This window comes from Epargyreus clarus, unplaced genomic scaffold (genome assembly GCF_041222505.1).
Source record: "Epargyreus clarus isolate Ecla_fem2 unplaced genomic scaffold, WU_Ecla_fem_2.2 ptg000014l, whole genome shotgun sequence".
NCBI lineage: Eukaryota > Metazoa > Arthropoda > Insecta > Lepidoptera > Hesperiidae > Epargyreus > Epargyreus clarus.
The window spans coordinates 12,661,162-12,679,476 of NW_027332222.1; the positions used below are offsets into that span (position 1 = coordinate 12,661,162).

The 18,315-nt window shown below is 34.3% G+C and overlaps 1 protein-coding gene across 20 annotated transcripts in view; it reads left to right on the forward strand.

Moving 5' to 3' along the window:
* The window catches only part of raskol (Ras GTPase-activating protein raskol), a 200,992-nt gene that overhangs the window by 160,289 nt on the left and 22,388 nt on the right, over positions 1–18,315 (forward strand). Inside the window, exons 1-2 of one of the 20 annotated variants that reach the window (XM_073079021.1) lie at positions 691–866; positions 15,996–17,221. The exons of 18 other annotated variants lie outside the window; for them this stretch is intronic. In XM_073079021.1, coding sequence (XP_072935122.1) covers positions 16,213–17,221 — 1,009 coding nt within the window. In that variant the 5' untranslated portion in view covers positions 691–866; positions 15,996–16,212. Of the gene's footprint in view, positions 1–690; positions 867–15,995; positions 17,222–18,315 lie in introns of those variants that run through there. One more of the 20 variants, XM_073079022.1, reaches the window with a different exon arrangement.

Genomic DNA, 18,315 nt, shown 5'->3' on the forward strand with positions numbered 1-18,315 from the left:
TATCGATGTGTTAACGATAATGTTTGTATGTTATATTGGTACCCACTAAAAACATGTTTATTTGGAACATACTGAACTAAATGCCAAGAAATGCGCATATTATAAATAATGATTTACAATATTTAATTAAATATAGTTAATATTCTTCATTCTTTAATGTTAGAGTATTAAGTTTAAAGTAACAGGGTAAAAAGAGTTTAAAACTTTAAACACTATACACCTTATAAAACCTTGAAAATTTTCGGATAATTCAAATCCAAGATTTAGATCAACTTAGGAATATTTCTACTTTACATCAGTTTTAATAAAAATACGTTCTATATCGTATATTGGTAACTAACAATTATTACAAAAAAAAATGATTGACCATTAACCGATTTGATCGGCTGTATTGGTGCTATTTATTAAATCAGTGCCGTCATTTACCCTCGTCGGTATTGACTTTGAAGGATCGCTTGAAGCAGAAATTCCTTATGCGCCCTTTAAGAGTACGAAAACTCGATTATCGACGTGTTGTTTTGTTCTATTAACATCCCTTAGGTGCAAGTTTTCTGCTCGTACAAGTTGACTCAGTGCATAGAGTTGATAATTGCGTGCAATGGCGTGAGCGTGCCGAAGTTAGCCGAGCTTTGCCGATAGTACCCGAAGGTTTTAGACATGGCAGCGTGAGCGCGCTTGCCTTTTGTCAACAAAGTTACTCGGTTCGACTCCGGTTCGCCAGCTAGCCGCGCGCTTTCGCGTCCTGAATACAGTTTTCGGTCTTTCATTTGTATTGTTTAGTTAAATAGAAATCTTACGTATAAGAGTAAAAGTGCTTTGCGTTTATATACAAAACACCGTGAAAGTGAGTGGAAACTAGTGAAGTGGTATTTTGAAAATTTCGTTATTCGAATTAAGCAAGTTGTATTGTACTTTACGAAGTACAATATGTTGAAGTGTTTACAAGTGTTGGAATATTGCAGCCCACGGATTCATTCGAATATTTTTTGGATTTATTATTGTTTATTGAGCTTTTGTTTTGAATTTATCTTTTTATGTTGAGTTTTTTGAGCTTAGTTACATCTATTGTTGTTATTGTATTATGTAAATATGTAATATATATTATTGTTGCATTCACTCTACATATCTGTAGAATAGTTTAGTGAGCGTTCTAATAAAACTTGGTTAATAAATGCTATGCGGAAGCACTAAATAGGACATGGAATAACATGTCACAAACCGGCAAAGTTCCACTAAATGACAGCAAATATTGTGTCCATTTAATTACAGGCTTCCTTACCAGTAAATGTTAAATTAATACTATCGTTATTGAATTTTACGTACTTAATTTCGCTCATAATTTTACATTATGATATTGTAGCGTTTGAGAACCATGGAGAAAATGAAAATATTGTTATCAAAATTCAATGAAATGCCTGACCTAAGATCGCACCTAGAACCCTCTATGTTGTAATCCTCTATTATAAACCGCTTTCATCGGCCTTTCTTCGTTATTGATAATTCTCCATATTTCTTGAAATCAAAGAAACTATTACTCTCAAAAAATATTTCTACACGTGTTTGTGCTAATTTATACTTTGTAAAACTATGTAGATTATGTCAGTATAATCCATTACGATAATTGAGGCATTATATTATGACGGTCACCTTATTCCTTATCTACGTAATTATCTTATATACGCGTATATAATCATGTTTACATGTTATATAACAGAAGTGATCTATTATTTAAATCCAAAACATTATAGTGGCTATGTAGAATCGTTTTTATAGCTAAATGGTTTTTATACCACAGGCCGACCGGATTAGGTATATTGTACTTTGCAAAGAACAGCTTGTCGCTTAAATTCTCGTCCAGCCTTTGTGAAGATTCCATTTATTCGGTAGGCGAGCACTCCAGGAATGTGTAGGAGCTTTGCGTCATCCCTCGGGGTACAGAGATATTATTCAGGCACTGTTACGGATACTCCGAAATGTATTTATAGTGGATACTAAATAAACTAGGTAATATGCACCGTTTAACATAGTTTTTCTTTTATTTCATAAATTGCAGTATATTTATTGGAAATTCTTGGGAAATGTATCCAACTATCTATCAAACCATAACCAATAAACAGCGTTAATCTCTTTGAATTTGCGGTTGAATGCTCACAGAGATTCCGCGAACAGTTAGAGATTAAATGCATCCGTTTGAATAAACATTTCGGTTATTCTGGATGCTTGAATATTAATATTATGTACAAGGTTACTTATATCTTTAGAGACTAATATATATTTTATCCAAACGCTTCTATTTCCCAACGGAAGTGTAGAAGCGGCCGTCACTAACTAATAAACACTTAAAATTTATACGATAGGTTTTATTGGCCAATGACTATTGTGATAATTATATCATAAAATAAGCTGAAATAAAACTTACAAAGTAAAGTTAGACAGCTAACATTGAATCGGTAATGTGGGATGTCGGGTGACTAAACGAAAAAAAGGCGTGTGGGCGTGGTGCAGTCCTGTTTATCCGTTCACCCACACGGTATCTGAGGACTTTCTAAAGAGATTTAATGTTATAAGTACTCATACATTTGAAATTATAAAAATGAGACGCCTTGAAATTTTGAACGCCTATTTAAGTGTCTGTTTTAAAAAATTGGAGATTGTATAAGTTTTTAAAGGTTTCTATTTGTTTTGCTTAATGTTTCATATTATTTACAACTCCTAGAATCTACGTCATTGAAGTATTAAGATCAACTGATACACAATGTATGGTCCTTATTATATCTTATTTTATATGTATTTGCAAGCAACAAATAATTTTATTGTAATATTTTTTTAATTTTTCTCGAGAATGAAATGTTTGGCATCCCTGTTAATCTGATACTAGTAATGATATCTATCAGAGATGTTTGGACGGGTTGTTTGAAATAAGTTCACGTGAGTCACCCATTCGAGTCCCATCGAGGTCTGGGTCACATTCCAGGCCCGTCGCCGTCCAAACCGGACCTAGTCGGAGTAGTCGGGCGACGACTCGCACTATTCCTTTTTTCTTTGACAGTTCTTAAATGTAGGAAACTGACTTACCCAGTACCCTCCCTAGATAAATAATCTGTGGGAACATGTTGCTCATAAACATGGTGATTAAATTTTGTTTTTTCTGGGTATTTTGGTGGACTATTATGGTAATTCGTGTTAAACAATAATCCTTATTTGGTATGAATTTTGATTCTGTCACACGTTGGTGTAAACCTAAATTCTTTATTTTTATCCCTTACTTAGGGTACCAGATTAGAGAACCAATTCCAGAATAAAGAGTAAAATCATTGTTGAGTACCAGTATCGTATAAATGACAATAATAATGTGAAATTTAAAATGGTAGCTATTTGGAAATAACAGTTCTATTGATTTTTCACCAATATCTTTAGAGAGTCTCGATAGTATTTATGTTAAGTACAAAAGTCTTATTACTTGTACCTACCTCAATTAAAAAATGGTCGGTCATACAATCAATTTGTAAATCTGTCATGGTGCTGGCTGTTTCGGTGCTCGCCCACCGCTGGTTTCCGGGCGCGGTCGTGTTTTTTGTTCACCATCTGTCGACCTGCAGGTGTCGTTTTACATACTAAGCAGGTGATTTCAATACTCTCTTACTGTATACAGCTACAATGTTGAGTATGGCTTACTGGGCATCAAAATTTTTGTAGCAGCTGCTGTTTAATCTTCCGACACAGATTGCTTGTCCACTCAAAGGCGTATTTTTTCGGTGATAATCAAAGCTACATGTAATTGATTTAAATAAACACCTGTTTCATATTCGTGTTTCCTCCATTTTTTATACATGTGTCATGTGCCTAATATAATACTTAAACAAATATGGTTAAGTTTAATTATAATCCCCATGAGGCCTCCTAATTACCAAATGGCTCACTGTGTTGGCTACAATGTTTAAGGAATAACAATTACTAATGACTTTAAGATATACTCAACAACAATACATTATTATCTAAACGCTTCCTGTAAACGCATATTCCCATCCTCAATATTATTCTGAAAAACGTGTTTAATTTCCTGTTTACGAGGACTTATCTTTAGGTCAATAGTCTTAGTTTAGTTTTGCTAAAATAACTTGGAAGTAAATTCAACCTAAATGTATTATGAATAGATATATTGGTATTGTTATTGGTCAAAATGTGTATTATGTATAGATATATTGGTATTGTTTGGGTACAAAACAAATACAGGTCTGTAGTTTACCTTTAGAACGCAGTTAGAATCTGTGTGTATTGATGCATATAACATGTTACTTATTGGCCATTGTCTTGATTTTACGCTTCATTAGACAGGAGTGGGAAATGACAAATACATGTGTGTGGTTAACGGCAATATGAAACACAGAAGTAAATGAACGTTAGTAAATTGAGATAAGATTTTTGAGGAATAAAACTATTTGGCAAACATTAAAACATACTCATGCAAAGTTAAGTGGTATCTGCATAGTGCATAAACATGTAGATATTTAACGTCTGTTAAAGTTGTGGTACCATTAAGGTACAGTCTAATTATATAACATACTTAAAGGTACAGTCTAATTATATAACAATGCTCAAAAATAAATTCAACATAAAAAAATGTATTGCCGTCTTACAGAAGCCGAACTCAGCATAGATGTTGCATATGACTTCAAAAATATTAGAAATAGTGACCAATTTTGTGTTACGTCACAAAACTTTATTATAAAAATGAAACATTTACAACAAAATAAAATAGAAATACGAGTAGTAGATAGTAGTAAATCATTACATAGTATTCTACCGATGAAGTTTTATCTAGTGACTTTTTCACATAATTATTACAATACTAATTATTCGGCCGTTTATCTCAATTTGGTGGCAACATTTGACAGGAAACGCGGTTATCTTAATGTCACCTAACGTGTCCTGCATTTCCTCCCGATGTTTACCACATAATTGTTACAATTATGTTCCCATTAAATTAATTAAAGTTCGGAGAATTATACTGATGTGGAAAACACTTATTTACACAAATATATTGGGATACCCAATTCTAAATATACATATACCTTCATACAAGTATAATATTAATGCAGGAATTATTTGAATGTATCCATTTATTAATTAAGGATGGCACAATCGATTTAAACATAAACAATAGTTTACGATTGCTACAACTAAACTTTAAACGGGACGTGTACGTGATAGTTCAAATATCTAATTTAATTTTAATAGATTTGGATTGACGATAAATTATAAAATACGGCCTTATTATTTATTTATTAAATTGCTACATATTTTTCTATGGGAAATATATACCACATTTTATTAAATCAATGTATTAACAGTTTTATATCTTTACTATTGTACATAATAAAATTATTTGGATGAATAATTTTAAAACGATGCTTTAGTTAATTAAACGAATCAGGAACCAATATATATGGACACTGATAAATTAGTTCATTAGCTTCTAAGCCATTGTGGTCACCGCGTGTCTCAGAGAGAAGGGGCACTGACTCACCGTTCGTTTCATCGGCGACTATAGGTTGTTAAGAGGCTGTTTATGTGACTATGTACTCGTAGTATGTACATTATGCTAATATAATATTGAAAGTTATAGATATACTATATTAGTGTATTTATTGTACTCAATGATATATTGAATGGTACACTGAAAGTTACTTTAGTTTTATCGTTACAATTACTCAAAGTTCAATTGATAGCGGCTTTGGTCTATAAACTTATCTGTATTCAAATGTAAGCATTCGTAATTAGTACAAATTGCTGCTAACAAACCGCATAGTAACAGTTCTGTATGCCAGTAAATATGATTTAATCCCAGCAGAACTTTAGAGGTTTTAGTATTGAATGGGGCTAAAAATAAACTTATAAAAGTAGAAATCCGCGCCAACCAGCGCTAAGAAGTTCAAGAATATAAACCTATGCGGGCAGCGCAGCGGCGCGCTTTATGCATAATTTAAACCCGCAGTTAGAGTTGCCACATCAGAGTAATCGTAAAAAGGTAGTGATTTTGACCTTTTAATATTTCAACTGGCTATTTAAATGGTATCTAACGTTAAACAGACAGTGGTCGTGACCTTGTGGTGGTGAACGGATCGGGAGTACCCGGGCTGCAAGCGGAGCCTCGTCACGACTTATGCTAATAACAGTTATGTTATTGTGCCAACTGCTATATAATTTAGATGAATATTGTGTACAATAACGCACCTTATGGCATACGATTTAATTTAACACTAGCTATGTGTGAATAAGTACACAATGATATAATGCTACTTGATTGTATATCAATTGTATGTGTACACAATCGTATCGGTCGTGTAGACTGCATCCGCCTGAGATTCAACATAACCTTTGCTTAGTTAAAGTTTATAAACTTGTTTAAATAGTTGTGCCTATGTACATAAATAAAATAATAATCTTAATATTTTTGTTAAGGCATCTTAATTTAGGCTCTACGACGTGAAACATTTTTAAGGTTATTTTAAAGGTCCTAAGAATAACATTCTTAGTAACTATAAATGGCAGTTCTGTTTTTATAAATTTTTAGATTTGTGTATTTCAATACTTAAGGTCTATAAACTTAGTGTAGTACTTGAAATTGTCAAACGAAGTTCACGACGGTCTTTATCTAAACATCGGGCGCAGCCTCCGTGTAGTAGAGATGGTTGCACAACTTAGCTACTTCTATAAACAAGTTAAGTTCGTAACTCTACAAGCTGTACATACGAGAATATTTTAGAGTTTAAGACCGAGTGGCTCTTTGTCTCAACTTCCGTGTAGAGTCGATGGTTGCCTACTCTACATCTAAAACAGTTGTAGCGCAAAGCACCGTTCTTGTTCGATCTAAAAGTAGAATCCATTTGGGAGTAATCTTAGAGAATTCTTGTGCTGATTTGGCTTGGCTGTGCTGCTTATTTGCTATTTGTATAAACTGTATAAATATGTGTAGATACAATAATATTTAAGAATTTTAAGTAATGCGACTCTTGCCTTAACATCAATCTCAAATTCTATGTAGAGTCAATGGTTGTCTACTTTATTTTAAATGCTATAAAGAATTGTTTCAATCATTTTAAAGGGCAGATCGAATATATGAGCGACGTTCTTCTGTCTCTATTTAAATCAGCTATATGTGTCCATGGACTACATGCACATTTACTTCTACAAACAATACGCATATCGTATTAGTACACACAAGAACATTTGAGTGCTTAAGCCCGAGAGGCTTTGTCTCAACATCGGTCTCTACGTCTGTGTAGCGTAGCAAATCGTTATTGCACAACTCTAGCGGCAACCTCTGAGGCTCTGAACACGTTCCGCCGCCCCCGGCTCGCTTTGTTTGCATCATTTCGAATTCGTTCCCGTTTGTCTCAGACTCTACTTGTTTGCGCGTTTGCACGTTCCTGGTATACTGGTATTTCTATTTCTTAAACTCAGTTTATGGTGCATTTTTATCCTGTTAATAATAGTCAATATGTAAGGTTATGCCCACCAAATATCGATGTTTGACAATTTCTTCACAGACATTATCAAAATTTGATCTCTGGTAAAATCTTCTATCTTTATATATCTTCTATATCTATAAATCTTTCGATCTTTGGTTTGGATAAAAATCGGATAGATTGATTATTAATAAAGGACGTATATCTCATCACATCACACAGATACACATCATACCTCTCAGATACGGGCCATGGAAAACCAAAATTATATCGTATTAAACTTACAAATTAATTTAATGGACGTATCTGGGGGCACGGCAGTGCCCCCCCAAGTCAAGCAAAAAAAAGCGGCACGTACTGATAGGCCGTGTCTGTCAAAATTTTATATAAGAAAATATGATTTTGTCTGACACGATATGTTAAATGTCTGTAGATATAAATGGTGACATATTGTGCGAAAGGACAGCGTACTCCAGTCCGAGCTCAGACTTTGTACTTTTAATTGACATATTAATAATGTATTGAATAACGGGAATTGCCGCTAAACATGTTTTAAGAGTAATTTAAGAAGCACGTACTTATCTTGTTGCTTGTGGTTGCGGTCGTTAAATGTAATAATATGTGCAGCAGATGTACTGAAGGTTTTACCTTAATCATTTTATATGTGGGTTTTGTATTCATGTTATTGTATTAATTTTCCTTCAAACAATTATTATTTTAATGTCGATTGAGCTATCTAGGTTATGTTTACTATGATGAATTTGTAATTAGTAAATCTCGGTCTAATTTTGTCTCGAGTCATGTACCGTCACGCGCCACAACCGAGGGCTTTTATCATGACCTCAGGCTTGCTCCATATGCGATACGTCATGGGACTCTTCAAAAATATGCAAAAAGAGATCCCCGTCAATCCGGCGATACCTAAGATGGTATATCATAGTAGACGGAAATAACTTTGATAGTATGTGGGTCGAAAAAATCGGAAAAGTTAAACGAACATTTGCACACTTGACATTTCTTTAGTTAAGTCGGCTATAGTTCCTACTTGCCCCGTTAATCCATAATGTTAGGTCGCGGTAAGCTTATTAAGTTAATACCACTCTATATCATGGTAGCTGCTATTTGAACCAACCTCATTATATTTTCCATGTCTTAGATACTTCTAACTGTAACTGTACTTTGTAAAACATTCAGATGTTTCAAAATTACTCCAGAGGAAAGATTGCAAAACAGTAATCGTTTGAGGAATGTGAAACTATGATGATAACAATAAGCAATAGCCACCTAACTTTCTCAAGGTTTTTGAAGTTTTATAGCAATTCTAATTTACACTATTAGCAACACTGATTTTAATGTTTGTGGTAAAAAGGCGTAGGCCTATTATGGGCTATATATATAATATGAGGCTGATAACGTGTATTAACTGCAATTTAATATAGCACTATGTATGTAAGTACCTATAACTAAGAAGTAAAAGTATGAGTTAAGTATCTATAGTTTTCGAAAATAACAGTACACGGGTCATGACCGGGTACAAACAGATATAAACACATTACCTTTTCCGTTCTAGTATACAGGTCAGTTAAGTCGTGGTACAATCTTTTAACGGGACCGGCCCGGTGCTTCGTTAGTCGTCCGAGTTACTTTGACGTTTGATTCTTTACCACCGCATACTTAACTTTCCACTGCAGTTTGTAATTTAGAAGTAATGACTGACGCAAATTATATATTGCTCACTGTGATAGTTTAGTTTGAAACTCAGCCTCTAAATCACAGGTTTGTGTTTCGAATCCCCGTATGGAGTATGATATATTATGCGTATGAAAACCTAATTATTCTGATAGGAATTATCATAAAAACCTTGAACCCTTGAAAGTTCGTAACACCTACCAATTCACACTTGGCTAAGCTAGTTGTGGACAAAATCTTATTCAGAGAGATCTGAGCCTAGCAGTAGGACAGTTATGAGTTAACGACGAATGACTGACGCAAACTATATTTTTGCTCTGCAACAGTGTACGTATGTAGCGTATCAAAAAAATCAACGTCACACGTGCAGCATTACGCGAATCAACGACGTTAATCGAAGTTAATTTGCTATCGAAAATTGAGTTTCAAGTACATTTTGCGCACAAGATTGTTTATCAAATAGCATAATACAATATACGTAACTTTTAGTAGAAAAATACTTATTAGGTATAAACGTGAAAATTACTTCGTTGTGAATAATGAAAGTAGTTTAGAAGGCCTAGTATGATGTGAGTAAGGTATTATAAAAACGATAATAAATATGGTCGGTTATAAAAATATTATTATATGAAAAAATGGTATAGACATCCAACTTATGCTAAAAGCTCTTTATATCAGTCAAAATATCTATACTTTTGGGTATACATCTATGCGTGATGTGAAAGAGAAACAAATAAAAATAAATATTCATATCACGGAAATATTATTGATGTTCAAAGAAGGGTACTTTCAAAGAACCTGTATGTTCTGTGTAGCTGTATGAGTATCGTCGAGAATCTTACTCGCTCAACCACTTTAAGGAAGACTTAAGCACATCCGTTCTGGCGACGGCTCCCGCTTTTTTTTACTATTACGCTGAAGTTGTCCCATTATGTGTCTCGTATATCAATGTTTATGAAGCAAATTGAATTTTACTTGAAACTAGACAAAGTTTTAACTCGTATTACATAATGATAAACGTTAGTTAAGTTTTATGAGATTTTGGCTGACATCTTATGCTTATAATAGCTCCTCTAACGATTGGACGTAATTTGTACTGAACAGGATAATTTATTGTTGTATCTTGGACCCCTAAACAAACATGGCTATAAATTATAGGATTCCTCCTGATATGGAGGAAGACAGACAAACTATGGCATTTCAACTAGTTTCTCTGGAGTAACTTTGCATTTGTGACAGACAGGTTAAACTCCATAACAATAGAAGTTTGCCTTGGACGTAAATTCCCATGGGCTCTGGAGGTCTCCTTATTTAAGGTGGACTAAACTATATATAATATTTTATATTTTAACGACATTCCAAACCTTGTCTTTACTACTAATTATTTTTTTTTGATAAGCCGAAAAATATACTCAAAGTAAGAAGGACATCATATTAAAAATATATCAGTACGATAGCCAAAAGAAAGAACCGTTATATTTAAAACAGCACATTTCTTTTTTTGTGTGTCAATTATGTCTTATACCAAGCCCACATACTGTGTGATCTGCCCACACATGATTTATAGTTTCTCACGAACTTGTGAGCGGAACACATTTGCCATCACTGATGTTATATTTATGAAACTACGTTTATCCGTATGTATACGTAGACATATTTTTGAATATCGAAAATAGAGACGTACACTCATTTATCATTTTTAAGGTGTTATACAAATAGAATTTCCTTTATTAGAAGGTATCATAATTTAATTCATGTGAATTTTAAATATAGTTATTAATTTAATTTGATATTGGTTACACATACTTATGATTAACTTACAGCCCTTCAAAGTTCTAGTTAATTTTGTTTCACCTTTTAGCGTAATATGGTTCGAGTTAGATTTTCCATAACTTTCGTATCACAGTTTTTTCAAGGCTACTTTAGCACTAAGTTAAATTAGTTACTACGTTATCCAGCAACTTCTTGAGGTCGGAACTACTTTGCGAAAGCGTAGAGGATAGTTTCGTAACTGTTTTCGTTTCATTCCGCGCCAACATACCTTTATCTTAACAGAGGAATTTACTAACTCATATCATAGGAATTTATATTTACTGGTATCCAAGAATTGAAAATTGTACAATTTCAAAGTGTATAGGTACAGTCTGTCATTATTTTACTGAATTACATAATATCTCATATCGAATGTTTGCAATAATTTTATAAAATCGATAGTGAATGTCCGTTGCTACGATTGCGTAGTGAGCAGCATATTAAATTTGCATGAAATATTGTACCTTTGTATATCAGTATCTTAAACATGCCAGTTTCCATACAATGTTTAATTTTACATTACTTTAAGCAGTAATTTAAGATATTGGACTCTCACGGTTTTTTCTTTTATAAATCATTTGTGCTTCATGACGTGCTTTATATAAAACCAGTTATTGCCCGCGTCTTCGCCCGCGTTTAAAAGAAAATAATATAACATACTAACATACATAAAACTGAAAATTCGTACCTTTAACTTTGCTAAAGATCATCACTTGATCAAATGCATAGTTTACGATTCAATCCTTACTAATATCGATAAAATAATCGACGTCTTAGGTCCAAAAGATCGATTCTCCGATTAAAATCGGTTCAGTGGTTTGGGTGTGAAGAAGAGACAACCAGACAGACAGACAGAGTTACTTTGGGATTTATAATATTAGTAAGGATGATAATATATGTAGAGGAATTATAATTATAATTATGTTAGAGGAGGAGGCATAGCGCATAGGCATTATACTCGTATAAAGTTATTGTACGGCGCCGGTACAACAGAACGAGTAGCGTTTATCATTCCATTCCACAAGCCGAGTAAAGAACGTTGATATTTTTTATACAATAATTTGCGAGAACTGCGTGTGAAAAATATCTTCTCGCTGCTACATTTTTTTCTTTTATTTTGCGTTTATATTGCACATCGTCGTTTACGCATACGTGAGGAGAGATGATTAAGCACGAGTAACATGTTGCTCCCTTTCTGATGAGAAATAAATCTTAATGATAAACTATTATGGGTCATAAATAAGAGATGTGAGTGTATTATTATATTAACTTGGGCGACTATCATGAAATATGTTACGTTTAAAATGTATTTATTTCTTTATCTATTATTTATTGTTCCAGTCTACTACAGAAATATACAATACAATAAGAGATAATAAAGGGAATTTTATGTCTAAGGACATTTCTAAACTATGCGTGTCTAAGTTTGTGGCTGTATAGATTATGCCTATAATTATAACTACAGAGTAGACTTTTTCGCTACGCTAACATACAGTCATGATAATAGTATGTAAGTACCATAATATGGCATTGAATGATAATTTAACACAACATGCGAGCGAAATATTATGGTATACTACTTTTATATACTATTCCGTAGATGTCTGATCTATTTCTGACGTTTGAAGTAGGTACGTTATTGTGACGCTGAAAATAACTCATTGCTACAAGATCACAACATCTAAATATATTGATAGTTCAATCGCGCCCTGTCAACATCGTAATGTAATGAATCAATAAGAACACTTCTGATAAAACATTAAGTCATGCAAATTAATGGCCTAAATCGTTGCAACAGAGGCTGGTATGAATCACGCAAGTAAAAACATTGGCTCTAAAATATTGACCTTATTTTTTGTTAAAACTATAGCCGGGTGAAGTACAAATTGTATTTTGTAACTCTACTGGGCGAGTTGAAAGACCTAGTGATAGTGCGCGAATGGCGGCGGCTCAGTCGCAGTGACACGCACACCACAACCTGTATTTTGCAATGAATTATAACTGCAAGCGTTAGTCACGCAGCTTCATACTGCTACTGTATGGCACTTTGTTTTCTGATAGTTTTTACTGCGTAACCTGTATGGTATTTCAGATTATCGAATATCAACAACAAAAAAAAATTTTTTTTTTTTCAGCTATTTTGTGATTTTTTCCTGATTGGAGTTGTAGAACGTCTGCATTTATTAGGCTTTGTATAATACTATTTCATTCTAAACGTTACTGCCGCAATAACGCTTCAGATTAAGATGATTCACCACGTGCTCTTTTTGTGGGATCTGCATTACTGCTCAATGTGTAACACACACGAAACTTTCTTTCTGTTGGGAGAGATTAATTTTGAAGCCATTTAATATGCATCCTCCATGCTGTTATTGTTGCATAGTCAAAAATTAAGTACTATTGAATGAGAACTTAAAAGATCCTACATTTCTAGAGTTGTGTGGCAGCTTTAGATCGTGTAATGTCATCATGACAGTAATGTGGCATATAAAATGTAGGATCAGTCTATACTGGTGGATAATATTGAGAAAACCAGTACACTTCGGTTCAAGAAATACTATTCTTTGTATAACCGGCTGCCATTTATTTAAAAATATTTCACACAAGACTGATTTCTTCGAATGAGATTGCAGAGTCTTCTGCTATCTATTCTTATCAAAGGGCTAGAGAGCTATGAAGTGACGTCTTTTGTAATGTTTTGTTGAGTTGAAAGACCTACTGACAGAGTCAGTTGCACAGCAAATTGCGAATCAACCTGCGCGCCCCTTGAATCATGATTGCACGTTAGTCACGGCGCACCGTCCACCCAATGTAAACTCGAGTTTCTCGTTTACATTTTATTTCCATGGCCAGTAAATCTTAATGGTGTTAGGAATTTTATAACTTCCTCTATAAAGTGTCGCTTGAACCTACTATCGAGTTCAAGGGCAATTTGGTTTTGGTTTTATAGTGCGATGAACGTATCACAGAAATTGTGGCGCCTACCTAATATGTATGTGTGTGTTACATCACATTTTTATATTAGCTAACTAAATTAAAATATAAACCTAACAGTTAAACCCACCGTGCGGTTTTTCTCTAATTTGACTTACAGACTTGTGAGTCAATTTTCAAGTACAAATGTCTAGTGATTGATTTTGGTAATTCTGGCGAAGTCTTGTCTTTATGTAAAATACATTAAATTACCCCAGTAGTTTTGTTGTGTTAAATGTTAAGCAAATAATCCGTATTAAAGTATTTACCTACCTACCAATTACGATAGGAGATTAAGTTGTCAAGGATTTTGGCATTGTATTGTACTCATGTAAAAACAAGCCCTCCATGCGTTCTTATAATCGTGAGATAACGTCTTGTTTTCAGCTTTTTGTGAACTCATTTATGCTATTGTTAGCTTTTTGTGTCTCATGTTATTATGAATATAAACGATTCAAAATGTATGTCCGGCGCGGTAATATTGTACCATATTTTTTCATTATAATTATTCCATTTCCTTTTAATTTTGTCATCAATTCAAAATGATAAAAAAATTATTAAAATTTGAAATAATTTAAGTAAAATTAAACTAATTTAAATTCCGGTAATAGTCATAATATTGAAGGAAATGTATACATAATATTAAGGAAATTTGGTGGACGCACAACCGTGCGTCTAGATATAATTAAAGGAAACACATATTATAGTCACATATTTTAACTCACACTGCAGATGTAAATTATAAACCAACTTCATTGAACTAATCAAATTAATTATTTTCAAAAGTACTGCATTGAAGTATTCAGAGACTACGTAACATTAAGACAGTCTTACAAGTATATGTCTAAGGTTAGGTATAATTATAGGATGAACGCTGAACGAGTCTATTTGTAGGAGGAATATCGTTTGTTCCGCAAGCTTTGTGAGCCACGGTTTGCACTCACAGCCTCAGACCTCGTTCCATCTCCAGTATCAAGACAAGGCATCCGGTGTTTTATTCACTTCTTTGAATAAAACACAAAGAAAGGCGAATTGAATGCCTGTTGGAAGAAAGACGAGAGCCAAATTGTGTTGGGACGCTTTTTAATTATATTCTCCCGTTATTAATTTTATTTTATTACATTCCCGATGAGAAGAAATGCGATTGGATTATTTGTATATGAATATACGTAATTTGCCTAAGGTATTTTTCTTACGAAAGAATTAACCACATATTTAAAATTTTGTTATAATGGTTATAAACTTACATTAACATATTAATTGCTCATACAACAAACCTTTTACATGAATCATTGTAAAAGATAATATAGGGTTTTTTGTATCGATCTACCTGAATGACTAAGTACGTAACCCTACCCGTACGATGAGCTTCAGATTTCACATTAAATTTACGTTCGCACACGCAACTTCGTTAATTAAATTACTTGATCCCCGCTAACAAACTAATTGCGGAATAAATTCTATGCTGACTAGGGCGGCTCTAAATATATTCGCACGACACCAGCCGCTCCCTCTACAAACACATGTGTTTACTATTATTACTCATTTCACGCGTTTAATTTCGTATGTTTTGTTTTATTCTTTCGAATCTCAATACGCCGATCTTTATATCTTGTTGTAGCCAAAGATTTCGATATTTTACCCATTACTTACACACTTTTGGTTAGGTTATTCTCGATAGTGGAAACTATTCATGTTGGGTCATTTCAACTGCGATTTGTTTCGGATACTTGATTGGTTGCTGCTGCCTCATAATCTTATCGCCGGACGATAAATAGAAACGACACAGTACTTGTTTTAACGCGATCGATACACAGCTTTCTATTTAATTTGCATTGTTACGCGTTATTTCATTTAAAACTAAAACGAGATTTATACGTATTGTGTAGGCGTAGATTGCGTATCTGTGACAAATTGCTACTTGCTGGTATAATATCAATCTTACATAACGGTTTGAATTATTTATTTACCCCTATTAATTAAGTACTGCTAATATTTGCTCGCGTTGAATTTGGGCTTATATTCCAACACTTATCAATTCCATTTATTTAGACGCTCCACTAATCTTATCTCCTGGTGCGGTGAATTCGATGTGCAATAGAAGACAAGGCGCGTTAATTAGTGATCATAAAGTGTGAAATGACATCAGTTAAGGACACCTGGCCAGGGAAGGGTACAAAGTGAAGCGTATGGCTGCAACGGTGAGTCGAAACTATGAAGAGTAAGCGGCCGTAACGTGGCGTGCATCCGCCATCGCGCCACAACCACTATGTCGAGAGCCCTGTCACCGAACACTTCGGTAGGCTGCGACGACCAAGGACGACGTCGCTCCGTTTTCTACGTACCTCTCTTCGAAAGCTTTGACAATTACTTACCATTGACTGCGCAAGAAAAAGAGGCTTTGATATGCGGGCAAAATATTGACGATGTCACGACACACAGTAGAAGAAGGGATATATCTGAGAACGCACGATTGCATGTTCCGTTACATGTTGACAGTTCATTTACAGAAAGTGAGAGTGAACTTAGCGCTTTAAGTCCAGGCCATAGATACCGACGGCCCTTGTCATCGACGATAAGTTCGAATGAAGCTTTGACGCGGATAGGCCAGCGCGACCTTACCAGTCCGAAGCTTGTTGCTGAAACAGGTCTCATGAGGCATTCAAAACCGAGATTACGAAGTACAACATCCTGTGAACCAAGATATGATAGAATATATACACCGTTAACAGAATCAATTTCATCCACCAAACTAAACAATTCTACGGCATACATCAACAAATTGCCAACAAAAAATAGTATAAGGACTTCTAATTTATCTTTAATACCAGACTCTCCGAAATTATTATCTCCCAATAAGGAGAAATCAAAGACGTTACCGCAAAATCTTATTGCACCTTCGCCGATTCGAGGTTGCAGTAGCTCCACGTCAATCTTCAAAACTCCTAGAATTACAGTTACACCGGACAGTCCTAATAAAAGTCCGGGTAAGATATCGGGTCTGAACTTCATTCGACGATCTCGAAGCACCAAACTATCTAGAAGTAACTCTTTATTACGGAGTATAACATCTAGACACATCGAAGAAGGATTAGAAGAAAACCTTGCGGTAGTGGCAGATTTGACTGACGATTACGATAAATTTGTTGATGATAATGGCGGTGAAGCGGAAGTTATTGGTGCTCTGATCAAGAAACATGAAGCGCAAGTTGCTAATAGTCCTATCAGCATTCGACGAGCATACTTGGACGTTGATGAAGATGTTGCCGTTCATTCTGGTGAGATATTAAGATAATATATTAACAGTTTTTTGAACCTAGATAGCCAGTTATACTTTACAAGCTTCTGTGTAAGTATGCAAATGGGGGTAAGGCCTCCTTAATAGCACTTAGTCCATTAGCAGCTCTTTATAGCGTAATATACCAGAACTCGTTAAACCTTATTGCGTTGGTGAAATATTGGTTCGCGGGCTCCATAATGTGGTCATTAAAAAATAATTATAATCAGTGTCCAATTATATTATTAGAAATCGATATCGTTTTTTCACTTGCTTTTACGCCTGCTATAATTTAATATGATGATGTATATTGTTTATGACAGTAACTTATTTATTGTTATGATCATAGACTTAGAATTTTTTCGCTACGCTATATCTATGGTTATGATAGTCTCCAAACCCGTAAATTATATTCTGTAAATTAGAAGTATAGTTTCAACAATATTTGGTATTGTGTTTCATAGACATAGATAAATTGTAACCAAATGGTGTGTGCTAAAAAGTGGTTTTCAACATTACGAAAATGTATTTCAGGTTTAAACAAAACAATGAAGGCTCTGCTTTGTAATAACGCGTTATCCCGTGCGTGACAAGCTGATTTTAAACCACATTGTTATTTAACCGTTCGTAACTAGACAATACTTACTAATAGCACGCTAAGACGAGATGTTAGTGAGGCTCTGTAATAAACGCCGTGTCACGTGCAGCGATCCTTGTTACACTAACTGCCAACTGTTTGAATCTACATATTGTAAAATAAATAATTTTACACTTTCCTGTTTGGTACAAATTCTTGGAAAATTGATTGCTTTTTTATAAACAGCGCGGGGTTTTTGTATCGGAAGTACATGGTAGAAAAGTGGTTTGATAGACGCCCAGACAATGCACACTCACGTAAATATTGACCAGGGAGGCGCTTTATAATGCGATCTTTTTGCTTTTATATATTGGACGCTCCTTATTTATTTGTTATACGGGAAAATGATGCATGCATTGGGTATATCGCTTTAAGCGACAGATTTATTTGCTGTTAGTGTTTAGTATTCGGTCCGCGTGGAGCTCGTTCCAATGCTTTACTTCTGACGGCGACGCGAC